The following is a 13,901-nucleotide window of genomic DNA, read 5'->3' as shown; positions in this document are numbered from 1 at the left end:
TGTCTGAGGCAGAATCATCCCTATCCAAGCCATCCTATACAAATCCAAATCAAAACTCTTTGTAAAACTGCTGTGAACCTTGATACAATACACAATTGAATGCCCTAACCTACCACAGGTAAAGCAGGAAAACCATGGAAGCTAACATCCTGTTTCTATAAAATATTAATATATGCTCAAGAGATCCCAGGTTGAGGATGGTGCCCCCTGCTACAGAGAAAGGCAAAAACCTCCACAGTGCTTACTTTTCCTTTGAAAATTCTTGATCTTCATAAAAAGCAGTAGACTCACTAACTATAGCAGCCACACATTTCCATTCACAAACAAGAGTGCTTGTTTGGGGCAAAACAGTTGAGGTGGATTTCAGATGTACTTCAAACAACATTATGCTCTTTATAAAGAATTAAAAACAATATGGATAGGAACAGACATTCAAAAGACTTGAGCCTGAATTGATTCAATCTTTTTAGGTTAATCTAACCTGCAGAGATTAAACTGATATGCAAGTGGATAGACATTCACTTTTGAATCAGGGAATGCAGGCACATGCCTTCAGTAGCTCAGGCTAGAAGCTGGGAGGCACTAGAGTGAGCTCTCCCTTCCCTTTGACAGTACTGAGCTTAGGGTGGGAGTGTGGCCAGGCCCTGGCAAGATGCCAAGATTAGGAAGGGGTTTAAACCACCACCCTGACCTGTACAGTCCCCAGCCAGGATGTGCCTGAAGGAAGAGGGGAAAGCAGCCCTCAACAGGCTTTTCCTGGCTCACTGCTCAAGGGGTGGGGAGTGTTGCTAGACCCTGGCCCCCAGCTAGTACTCTGAGACAAAGGCGGGGGGCAGGAGGGAGGACTGCCTGTGTGGACTGCGTGCATCTGTTGATGATGTTGAGCTTTTCAATCTCCCCCTCCCTACTTCTTCAGCAAACTGACAAACACTGCATTCATTGCAAACCAGGTCATTTCTCATACCTCTCTGTGTCCCCTCTTGAACACTGACAGATTACTGCCTTTGAAGCAAGCGAGCTAGTAGGGAGCTTACCAGCCCATCAAGAAAACAAAGCCTCTCTCATTAGTTCAAGCTTTTCTTAAGCAGCTTTTTCCAAGAAAGGAGCGGAAGGACATTACTAGCTGACCTGCTGATCAGTTCCAAAAAGCCCTAAATGAACACTGTCCTGTCTGCTTTTGTTCCAGTGAAAATGGAGACATGGACACAGACACTTCTCCTCTCAGCATTAGGTAGCATAGGGGTGGCGTGGCCAGGTGCCGTCTGGGGCCTGTACTGCTTGAGTCCCTCCTGTGGGAGAGGAGGGATCCCTGCTTGAGCAGCGAGTGAGGGGAGGGCGGGGCAGGGTGAAGCCAGGCAGACACTGCTGTCTCCCGGCTGCAGTCCCCTACCTCCTCAGCCAGCTGGAGCTCCAGTTAGGGAAGAGAGGGGTGGGGCCAGCCCTGCTCTCTGGAGCAGACAGCCCAGCCCAGGGCTGAAAAGCATGCTGGGATGCTGGGGGACTCTGATTTAACTTAAAGCAGGAAGGGGTCTGGGACACAAGTTCCATAAACCGGTTTGACCCAAATCTGTTAGGTCTGATAATACATTCAACCAGGTTTATCTTAAACCAGTTTCTGCTATTTTGAAACTGGTTTATGTGCACTGAACTTCTGTTCTGTTACAGGTTTAAACCACTTTCTGCTCACTTAAGCCGGTTTCTGTCTAACTTCGGTCCTTGGCCTATTAGACTGTCTGGAAATGAATCTTGAAATGAGGTGCCATATTCCTTACATTACTCATTGCCCTTTACTCACCCTATAATTCTCCATTAATGTATTTAGAAGAGCAATTTAAAATCTCTTAAATGGGATTTTGTAGACTGCTGCTTACTGGCTACTTAGACCTTTTGCGTAGTTTTTCAAAGTTTTATGGGGCAAGGTTACCTTTGAGAAGATTGCTCTCTGCTTTCCCATGTTTCTGCCAGTACTTTGGCCTGTACTTGTGTGTCTCATGGTTCCCTGGCCCATATCCTGCCTGATTTCTATGTTCTACTTGATTCTTCCTTATCTGTTTCCCAGCTCCTTATGAGTGGCAAGTCAATAGATATTTATAAAAAAAAAATTAAAATTAGACTTTGTCTGAATATTTATGAAAACATACTGGCAAAAATGTGTCCCAAACATTAAGTTCAAAGATCATTCCTTTGTAGCCCATGTGATGTAGTTTGGCTGAGCATACATTTTGCTCTTTCCTTTCCCCTCAGAACCACTCTCGCAGCAATCCTTGTGTTTCTTTTTCCAACGCTACTTTGAACCCTTACCTTAGGATGAAGGCAATTACATTAGGCAATTGTATTATGAGGAATTAAAAGTTAGAAAAGTCAATTTGGTATAACTTTGAAACCATCATAACTTTAAATTTCCCATAAAAACTTAGTCCTCAGATGAGATGTAGCTTCACGTAGCTCTGAGCCCACACAAGTTATGGAAGGAGAATCACAATATAGCAATTCTTCTCCATGGCATTGTCCATTGAGCTGGTAATATTGAATTCTATTCTGAGGCGATTTTTGTTCTTTCTGATTTTATTCTAGGCTGATTCACTTAGCAGACATAATTGATGAAAAAGTTATTTTAAATAAGAATAATCTTTTTGTTTTAAATAAAGCTAAATTTAAAAAGCAGAAATGAGAACACACTTTAAATTCAAATAGGGTTTGATTGAGATTATGAAGTACATCTTTTTATACTGTGTTAATGATAGAATGCTTCAAAATTACTTCCTAAGGCATACAACTAATATTAGTTGATTTGCATAAATCCTCTATTGTGATACAGAATTTAATGTTGCTTAGTTGTTTGTGGGGAATACTGCATTGTACAAGTTTATAGCTTATTCTCTGTTTTCCTATGTGAATCGTTACACTGGATCTAGGTCTGCAGGAAGTAATCATGTACAATTTCAAATAAGGTTCGATTGTAACATGGGAAGACTACAGAGCTGACTGTTGTCTGTGCAGTGAATCCTTTCATGGCAACAGCTAAAGTTTGCCAATATTAATAGATACTTAGTGATAAACCTGTATTACTGTTGTTCTTGTAGACCATATTTCATTCAAACAAAATGGGGTTTTTTGTAATAATTTAAAAAAATAGAAGTCTATGGTTCTTTCTAAAGAATAAAATAATGAAGATTCATTGTCTCTCTGATTTTTCTAAATCTAGTTCACATCTTTGACCATTAGTGGGATCCATAATTAGATTTCTGAAAACTTCCAAATTGAACCTACTGAAGCATATTTCAACCACCCCTTAGTTTAGAAAGCTCGGTTATATCATCTTCAAATGGAGTATCATAGGCCAGCATGCTATATTCCATCTTATCATCTTTAAAGATCAGGTCAACAGAAAACTGCAGTTAGTTAGAAGATTTCTGATCATAGGTCTTCACTGTGCGGTTTAGTTATTAGCAGGGATCCTGGTTTTCTCTGATTAAAAAAAAATCCCCAATTTTTGGATTTAAAAAAGTAATGCAAAAACCATATTTTTACATGATTAAAAGGAAATGCCACTAATATATATAGTGATGTTTCATTTTAATCACGGAAAAAATGTGGATTTTGGGTTACTTTTTTTATTTGAAAAATTAGAATTTTTTTAATCAGTGAAAACCAGGATCCCTGGTTATTAGTGGCTTCTCCAGAGATATCATTTACTTCTAAGTCTTTTTTTCCTGTTCTTTCAGGAACATACTAAAACTGAGTTAGATGCATGGAAGATTGTTAGAGTCAGTGAAGATTTTCGAGTGATAGCATTAGGACTTCCAGTACCAAAGTATTCTGGTAATCCATTGGACCCTCCTCTTCGTTCTCGATTCCAAGCCAGAGATGTTTATTATCTACCCTTTAGGGTAAGTGCCCTTCTAGATCACTTAGAGTTTGTATGCTGAGCACAACTAATAGATAGTTTGACCTAATGTTTTATAGAATTTTAAAAAATCCTCTTTGAATGTAAATAGAGTGCTTTTGACATTTTGGGGGAGGGGATGGTTCATGTTGAAGTACAATGAATTACTGAAAAGGAAGAAACACTCCATAATGACTTAAACATTATAAAATCCTAAAAGAAAGATATGCTGACACCATGATGTTCTTTTTTTAAATTTACCTTTGTGTTCAGAAAGTGGGTGGCCTCTTTGCCACAAAAGGTGGTGGTGTCTAATTTAAAGGAAAGATAAACAATGCTTGGTATGATATGAACTTGATCCGCAGTATGACCCAGAAATTAATTTGATATGTGATGCTATGTTCTATTTTCAGGACTGTCTTCAGCTATTATACTCAGTTGGATCCAACATTTCTGCAGACAGGTAAATTTTCATAATGATAAGAAATTAATCTTAAGTAGTTGACTGTTATGTCCTATCAGGATTGCCTTTTGTAGTCTATATTACTGGAGATTGACTTGAATTGAATGTAAGTGTGGGAGTATGATTAAACAGCTTCTCATGTATAGCTTTGTGGGTCCTTAATGCATCAAAACTTTATTACATGAAACTTACTGTACTCAGAACTAGTTTCAACATATGCTGTTTTTAGTTTCCTAGAATTTAACATTTCTACACATATTTTCTCTGTATAAAACAGCATATTTTTTCTTATCTAGAATTTCTCAGCTCTTGTCTTTTGCTGCAACTCTTTGCTCCCAAGAGTCGTCAACACTGGGGCTTCCAGATTTTCCATTAGACAGTTTATCTGCTGCAGTTCGGATTATGGTATGTGCTTAAAGCTGTGTAGTGAAACTATATGAACAAGTTTGGGAAATTTCTTTCACAGAAGTTGAAATATGCATACTTTACTGCAGTCTTTGGAACACAACTGAAATGAACAAAAAAAGGGTGTTAAGGGGTAGGTGCTCCAAAGAGCCAACATACCAGCATAGAGTCACATACAAGATTAAGTGTTAAATTAACAGGGATGAATCAAAGATTTACAAAGTAGTTTCATGTATGATTATACTCTACTAATTCACTAGGCAGAAGACCAATTGTCTTAGAGTTAACTCTGAGTCTAATATATTAATTAGTGGGGAACTTATTATTGCTACTGTTACTACTACCACCACAGTGCCCAAGGGTCTTAGTTAAGGTCCAGGAACCTGCTGTTGTCAGTGCTATGTAAATAGAATTTCTGTCAATTTGTCTGTTTAATTGATGCCAAAACAATGACTAGGAGGTGAATAGCACTAGAATGGAGAACATTAAACAAGCTTTCTAGTGCAGTGGTTCTCAACCTTTTCAAGGTTAGGGTACCCCTCCATCACTTTCAAAAAGTGGTGGCCTCTTGGTTGAGAAGCACTGTTAATGCTGCTTCAATTTACCTCAGTACACAATGAACTAGGTGTTGCTGTCTCCAGATAAAATAGCCCCGTGTCTGCTGCTCAGCCATCCCAGGAAGGACAGTGGCATGTGTGAACGCTTCTGTTGCTATGGGTCTGTGATTGGCCTAAAGCAGGGAGGAATTGCCTTATGCTTTGTAGCCCTTCCTGGTCTGTGCGTTTCTAGACTTCTCCCAGAAACAGGCAGGTGGGCGAAACTGTCCCACGTGCCTCTGTTTCTGGGAGGAGTTTGAGAGGGGCCGGACTTGGAGGGCTCCAACTCCTGCCTGCTTTAGGCTGATCAGAGCCCTAATACAGCAGGAGTACATGCATGGCAATGTTATTACCTGATTGCTGTGGCCACAGCAGCACCTGTGTCATGGCACCCTGGTTGAGAACCACTCTTCTACTACTTCTGCAAAGAAATGTATGTTGGATGTTTAAATTTATTATAGCATTTTATTCTTCAGGCCACATAGTGAAAAATTACTTTTAAATGAATGCTTCCAGAGTAATGGAAATAAAATGAGCCCTAAGCTATTTATTTTCATTGAGGGATGAAGGATCTATTTTATTCTACATTAAAGATGTAGTGTGTTGTCATTTTATGTCAGTGTCTTTTAATCATGTACCAGAACATTTTCTGTTACAATTAGTTTAAGATTTTTTCCCCTGTTCTCATCTCTACTGGTTTGGAATGACAGCATCCTAAGCTAGCAATTCCCTTTTTTTCCATACTGGGCTCATTTCCTGCCTGCTAAGCTCCAGGCTTCCTTCTTTCTTGTAAGCAAGATCATTGCTCTATAGCAATGTTGGAAGGTCATTGGGTTTATCTGCTCTTCCTCACCTCATTGTCATTTGTATATTCCTAGAGGATTGTCATCCTCAAGTTGAAAATCCTTCACTGATACTGACGGATTTTTTTAGGCAGGCATGATGAGGAGGCTAATTTAATCTGTTCCAGTCTATTAATTATGATTTGTTTGAAATATCATAGGGGAAGAGTAAGTTGTGCCCTGCACAGACAGAGCACTATTAAAATGCTGTAAGGAGGATATCTTATGAACTGAGCAATACATTTTACTAGAGTGCACTTTTACTTCAGAATTAGGGAGCATCATCAAATAAAAATTTGGAATGTTGTTTGTTTTATGAAAACATACCATATTTACCTGAATCCAAGGCAACTCTGAATTTTAAGATGACCCCTCAATAATTAGATTCTGTATATGGAACATTTATACATTTCTTCTAATGTCCCATGTATAGAACCTTATTATTGGAGGGTTGTCTTAAATTCATTGCACCCTCCCCCTTCCCAATGGCAATGGCACAGGGGCAGATATAAGGGGGATGGTGGTGGGGGAGTCAAGCAGTCTGGCTCCTGGCCCTAACTCATGCCTGCCTCCCTACTACTTATCCCCACCCCTCCCCCGCCATGCTTACATTTCATTTTCTAAAAATCTTTCATAAAATGTTTTCCAGGAAAAGGGTATATATCAGAGGCTGGCAAAATACATCCATGGGCTGCATCTGGCCCTCCAGGCCACTCTATCCAGTCTGTGGGGCTCCTAAAAAAATTAGAAAATTAATATTCATTTGCCCCTGGCTGCCTGTCAAAGATGACAGGAGCTGGGGCAGTAGGACCCAGGGGGAGCCAGTGGCACAGCCTGGCCCTGCCCCCATCAGCCCCAACCTCTGCCTACCAGGGGCTTCTGCAGCAGGGGCTTCAGGCTTGGGGTTGTTCTTGCCTCCCTGTGCTAAGGGAAATACAGATGAGAAGGAGTGGGGAGGGAGGTAGGGAAGGACCACAGGCAATCGCCTCAGGACTGGGCCAGGCTGGCTCCTGAAGTTCCGGTGATACATCCGGGAAGCACGTGGTGTCAGAGCTTGGTGTCAGAGCTGCAGGCAGTTAGGTGAGTAGGCGGGGGGGAAGGGGCACTGAACAGGCGCAGAGCGCAGCAAGAGCTGGACGCAGCAAGAGTGGGACCTGCGCTGGTGCACTGAGGCTAGTGCTGGTGGAGCCCAGAGCAGGGCAGCAGGAGCACAGGGCATGGACTTGCAGGGGTACAATAGGGGAGCTGACCCAGCTCCATAGAGCACCTACTCTGGGCCCCACTGTCACTGGCCCCGGGACACTGGTGAGGGCCCTGTGTTGCCGCCTGGCTGTCACTGGCACTTGTGCCCAGCCCCCCTGCCCTAGGCCCACGGTACAGGGCTGAGCTCCGTCTGGGCTGAGCTGTGGCGGTGTGGGACAAACTACTGCTCAGCATGGGGGAAAAGCGGCCTTTCCCCCTCCAGATGGCTGACGCTTCCTGGTGCAGCTGCTCGGAGCCCACACGGGGCTGTGTGCGTCTCCACCACATCACCACTGTCTCTGGGCTGCCCCGGGGGGCAGCAGTGGCAGCGGAGACCAGGCACAGGCAGCCCAGTGTGGGCTACAAGCAGCTGTAGCAGCGAGCGCCGGCAGCAGGAGGGGCTGCTTCCCCCCTGTGCTGAGCAACAGTGTGCTCCGCATCACTGCTGCTCAGCCTGGGCCCCACACCAGCTCCGGGCTCACCTGTCATTGCTGAGCTGCAGCAGCTGGACAGAAACTGCTGTTTGGCATGGGGGAAGTGCCACCCCTGCCCCCACCCGACAGCGTGGGGCAGGTTTTGGTGCGGCTGCCTGGAGCCCGCACCATGCTAGGCTGTGGTGAGGCTCCTTCATTGCTGCTTGTGAGTTGCCCTGTGCCTGCTCCACACGGTCACTGTTGCCATGCTGGGCAGCACAGAGGTGGTGGTGAAGGAGCTGCTCTGCAGCCTAGCGTGGTGTGAGCTCTGGGTGGATGCAGCTAAAACTACCCAGCAGCAGCGAGGGGGGACTACTTCCCCTGCGCTGAGCAGCAGTTTCTACCCAGGAGCACAGGGTCTGGGCCATCAGGGGCTGTATGGAGCTGGGCTGCGCTGCTCGAGCAGGGAGAGGAGGAACCAGCCTGGCCACAGACCCCTGCCGGGCCAGACCCCCTGTGCCTGCCCTTGTGCTGTAGGCCTCGCTGGCACTGGCCCTGGTGCATCAGCATGGGCCTCACACTTCTGCCCAGCTTTTGTTGCACTCCATGCTCCTGCTCGCTGCCCCTTCCTCCCCCATCTGTTGCAGCCATTTCCCCACTCCCCCCACCTCCCTGCTTGCCTGCCAGCAGCTCCAGCACCACTTGGTTTCTGGCTGTATTGCCAGGACTGCAGGAGCAGCTGGAACTTGGTGCCAGAGCAGCAAGCGGCAGGGGATGCAGAAGAGGCAGAAGAAGAACAGAGGTGACAGATGGCAGGGGCTCCACCTGCCATGGGGGGGGGGAGTGGTCTGTGGGCAAACTCTCCCCCTCCACCCAAGCCACAGCACTTCCCAGCTACCTTCCCTCCACACAGTCACAGCCCCCTACATAATACACACACCCCTGCACTCTCCATGCCTGTCCACCCCCACAAATCCCACCCACACCCTCCCCCACACCCCACATACCCACAAATCTATACCCACCCTCCCACAGTATACAAGAGTAAGACTTCATTTTAAGCTATTATACTGTCACCTCTATGTACACTACACAACATATGTAAATGGACAAAATATATTTTTTTAAATGAAATTAATGAATGTTGTAGTACATGGTATTTTTGGTATTTTTCTGGTTCCAAGATGGCAAACCCCTGTGTTGGAAGGAGTACTTCTGGGGGGCAAGGGGACGGACTTCTGGTGGCAAAAGTCAGGAGTTAGAGGGCAGGACTTCTGGTCCTAAGATGGTGACAAGGGGCAGGGCACCTGTCAAGGGGCAGGGCTACCCATGCGGCCCTCAGTGTCTTGCCAAAACACTGTAAGCAGCTCTCTGCCCAAAATATGTGCCTGCCCCTGGTATATATAGAGAGTGCATGCAAGAGTGTGTGTGTGGGTGTGGATACATACATACACACATAAATATAGATATATAGATATCTATATATCTACATGAATGGGTATAGGTATACAGATGCATATATGTATATATGTGTGTATATACACACACACATACGTGTGCATGTTCACACACACTATATATATGTGAATATAAACACATACATACATGTATACATACTCATATACACACACATATATGTATGTGTGTCTTTACTCTAATATTATAAAAGTCTAAGTCTGTCTGTCCATAATGTTTTATTCATGCTCTGATTGGCTGATGTAAACAGCCAATTGGAGTACTCCAAGTGTGGGGGAGCACTGCCATAATTCTGAAGCTGTGCCAAGGACTGGACAGAGGATGCTGCAGCGCTGCTGGCCTCAGCTCCCCCACCCTGCTCTCTGCAAGAGGCAGAACAGTGGCAGCATGGGGCATTGGGTGGTGGCACTCCATCCCAGCCCCCTCCCCCACTGTCACTCTTGATGGGCAGTTGGCGTGTGTGTGTGTGTATACACACACATACTAGCCGATTGCCCATCAAGAATGACATGTGTGTATGTATGTACATGTATGCGTGTGCACACACACACACACACACACACACACACACACACACACACACACACACTTATTCATTTATAAAATCTTTGCCATTCCTGGCAATATTCATATCTTTGTCCACAGAATTAATATAATTCTTTGTGGGTTTGCCTAGTACAGAAACAGGACCCAGAGAAACACATTGTTTATTACATACAGTTAGTAATCTGATTTATTTAGAATGCCAGGGGAATTTGTTTTTCTGAAAATAATTACAAGTGTAATATTTTTTTTAGTAACTCCATTCTAAGCTATCAGTAATACTAGTAATTGAATTATAATGCGAAATCCATACACTGTAGTGGAATCAATATTTAATTATTAGAAATAGTTGGAAGCGATTAAACCATACAACATATTTCTTAAAATATGGATGTTGTTTTACTGCTGATATGAAATCCAGTTTTCTATTGGATTGCTTTTTTTGGAAAACATTTTTGGAAGATATTTAGATAATGACATGTAAGCATGGTTTATTGTATTTTATAGTATACCATACATGGACTGATTCAAATAAGCTCAACAGTTATAGTAAATCCAGGATTAAAATATAAATAATTTGTAGGGAGAGTGACAACTTTATACGTCCCTATTGCATAATAATCAACATGGACTAATCTCAAACATTGTAGTTCCAGAACTTCCTATAAAAAGCCTTTTTACTACAGTTAGGGCTGCTGCCGATTTTAGTTACCTTTTTAAAAGATGGCTGGCTATAAAATAGATTAAAATAGATTTCCCAGGGTGCCAAAACATTGGATTAAAAATATTATCATTTTCTAACCAATAGCTCTTGTTTAGAAAAGTCCTGCTCTACAAAGTAAAGTCCAAATAAGATTGCAGGTATCACAAGTGAAAGCAGTGGAACATCTTTTATCTGAGTTATGCATGAGAACTGAGTAAAATAAAAGACTTATATGGACTGGAGAAACAGTGGAGCCAGGTGCCACTTTCTTTTCAGTATTAAAATGTCTTAAACTGCATTGTCTTTTGCTATATCTTAGAAAATAGGAAAATTCTAACCTTAAAAGGAACAGAGAACTCACATTTATAAATCCTGCCTCCCTCCACGGGGAAGTGTCTTTCTGTAGTTTAGGGACATTAATTTGTACTCATTGATTTCCCCTCCCCCCACAATAGTTCTTTTGTTTGCTTTTGTTTTAACTAGAGCTGGTTGAAATTTAGAATTTCTGTTTCATGAGGCATTTTTTACATTTTTACCTTTTTTGTTCCAGTTCAGGATTTGGAGAAGCAGATTTTAGCTGCTGTAAAAAAGGGGGGGATTTTATTGCTTCTGAGCATGTTGCAGCTCTTGAGATTTAACTGTTACATCTAAATGATCCTGTAGTGAGACCAATGAGCTGAATAACAGTAACTTTGACCCTGAATGAAGCAGGGTTAAAATTGGAGCAGTTCTGCTACTCCTGTATTTCTACAAGATCATGCAAATAAATGTCACAGCTGCATTGCAATCAGCATTTATCAGTCTTGATATCAAAACGTTTCTTATGTCTGTCTATATCCTTTGAGAAAATAACCTGAGGGGATAGGACCCAATGGTTCTAGATGGATGGGAGCAAAAATGTAGGAGAGACTGATTTTTGCATCAAATTCTGGATGATGGAATGTGTTTGTTGTTCCATTTTTAGAGTAGCTTAAAAATATGTGTTTCGGATGAATGAATGAATTATGGTATTAATCTTTCCTATATTTTTATTTTGAATTAGGATTACTTTCCGATGATGTCAATCCAGCATCTAATCAAATGGCTTTACCCTTATAATGTTTTCCTGGGAAAAGAAGGTAGGACTGCAGTTGAAGATGCATTAAAAGTGAGTACTGATTATTAGACAAATCCTATCAAACAGTAGCCTTGCTTGTTGTTTACTTCAGTTTGACACAAAGGAATATTAATAGCCTAAATACAGTAATGTGCATTATTTAAAAATATTTGGGAAAAACTTCATAAATCAACATATTTAATTATAACGGGTGACGATGTTTTATATCTTCTTGTAGATACTGGTGCCATTTTAGGAAGGTTTTTAAGCATGTGTTAATTTTGACTGTGACTGTTAATTCGGATAGAACTACTAATATTGTTAATTTTAGGTAAAAAAAAACAGACCCTTCCCGAATCAAGATATGCAAATGACACAGGTCACTTTCACCAAAAAGTTCAAAATTTGTTGAAATTTTAAATAATTCATAAAATTCTTAAAATGTGTCTGTGATTAGACTCCTTCACATGAACAGCATGGAGTGTAGTGTGGTGTATTGTGATTCCTTAATGCCCACTGGTCCATTATTACTTGTGGCTGTTAAGCCTTTACATGATCCCCTACATCCTTCTGCAGTAATGCTGAACAAAAATATCTAACAGGCTAGATGGCTTATTTGAACTTGCTTCAGTACCCAATATTTTGCTTCAGTAGCCAGTAGCTGTGGTTAAATGAAACACGTCATTTATAAAAACATCTAATCTTGTTTTAAAATTTTCTTGTGATAGAGAATCTGGTACTGCATTTAGTAAGCTACCGCAGTGGTTAATCCACTTTACTGTACAAAATTCACCACTTATTTCTACTCTAGATTTACGTAGCTCAGTGATACTTAGGGTGCAGACAGACATCTCCCTTGTGCCGTCATCAAAATTTTTATGGTGGCACAAGTTGGAAGCAAACAGATGTCCTAGTCCCCTGTTGCGTTCAAGTGTCCAAAAATGTTGCTACAACCAGAGGTGGTCACAGTTTCTGATGCCATATAAGGGAGGTCATCTAGTTGCTTATTGTACACCACAGGAATTCCCTTGCAAGGGGTTCCTGTGGCATTTGGAGAATGCCTGCAAGTGCATCCAGGGCTGTTGTCCTGAAGTCTTGGCTGCAGCAGGGGCGCAATCTTGCAAGACAGTAACCTTGGGCAACTTCTACAAATGACAGTTAAGTGTATCAGCTGTGCCCAGCAAGGTACATATTACTATTGCATACTAAACATACATTATTAGTCAGTTTTTGCTGTTTGAATTTTTAAATTTTTGCTCTCTGAAATCACTGGGAAATGGAAAATCCTTGTCAGAAATAATTCTTCGGTAATGTCTTTCCAAGTTCGAGTTTTATGGAACTGAGCAAGTGTAGCATCCAAGAGCAAGCAGGTACCTTTTCCACCATCACCCTGCACAAATAAAAACAACTCTTTCATACCTTTCAGAAGAACCTTTTATTTTATTTGTATTTTTTTTTAAATCATCATTCTCTTCCACTTACCACTTCACAGCCCTGCAGCAATTCCTAAGGATTCAAAACAAATGCATTTTGAAAGCGCAATTCAGGATTTAGGAAATATGAGCATAATGATATGTCCTGGTCAGTTGAACTGTAATAGTGGAAAATTATCTTCATTCCTACTGGGAAATGTACTACTGAGAGAGAGAGAGAGTCTGCATCTCTTGCATTATTCATGATTGTAGGAAAAACACAATATATGCAGTAAAAAAGAAAAAAGAAAAGATTATATATAGCCAGCGGGGAGTATCAAATCTGGTGTTCCCTAATTTCACTGGAGGAATTTTTGGGAGATGAGGGTTGATGGAGAGCAGAACACAGAAGAATCTCAGATGTGTTATGTGAACAGTCACCTTAATGGATGGGACCTTGTGTACGTTTTGAATATTTAATGTAGATGTCATCTTTCATTGGTATTCGTTAGGCACTGAAGTTAAATAGGTGTTAAGAAAAACAGAATCTAAAAATCCCTTGCACTCTAAACTACTCAGCTTTCACTTTCTTGGCTCCCTTGCTTTCCAGTCACTGTAGATTTCCAAGCAAAGATGAATCTGAATTTCTAATATATGTGTCCCTCTTCCCAACAAATAAGGACTTAAAAAAACACCTTCCATGGAAAATATTTTTCAAACTTTCTATATATAGCATGAACCTTAAAATATTAAAAGGAAGGGTAGGAAAGTGAAAATACACAGCTTTTTCTTTAGCATGTCAGAGGCTGTATATATAGCAAGGT

General features: G+C 41.8%; 1 protein-coding gene across 1 annotated transcript in view; it reads left to right on the top strand.

The window, feature by feature from the left end:
* VWA8 (von Willebrand factor A domain containing 8) overlaps positions 1 to 13,901 on the top strand; it is a 308,581-nt gene that overhangs the window by 74,938 nt on the left and 219,742 nt on the right. Inside the window, exons 6-9 of the mRNA XM_059724552.1 lie at positions 3,726 to 3,890; positions 4,300 to 4,349; positions 4,646 to 4,754; positions 11,612 to 11,716. Of these exons, the coding sequence (XP_059580535.1) occupies positions 3,726 to 3,890; positions 4,300 to 4,349; positions 4,646 to 4,754; positions 11,612 to 11,716 (429 nt within the window). The remainder of the gene's footprint in view (positions 1 to 3,725; positions 3,891 to 4,299; positions 4,350 to 4,645; positions 4,755 to 11,611; positions 11,717 to 13,901) is intronic.

Source organism: Alligator mississippiensis, chromosome 1, assembly GCF_030867095.1.
Source record: "Alligator mississippiensis isolate rAllMis1 chromosome 1, rAllMis1, whole genome shotgun sequence".
NCBI classification, from domain to species: Eukaryota; Metazoa; Chordata; order Crocodylia; family Alligatoridae; genus Alligator; species Alligator mississippiensis.
Note: the sequence above shows the minus strand (reverse complement) of the source record. Positions and strands in the feature narration are given on the sequence as shown.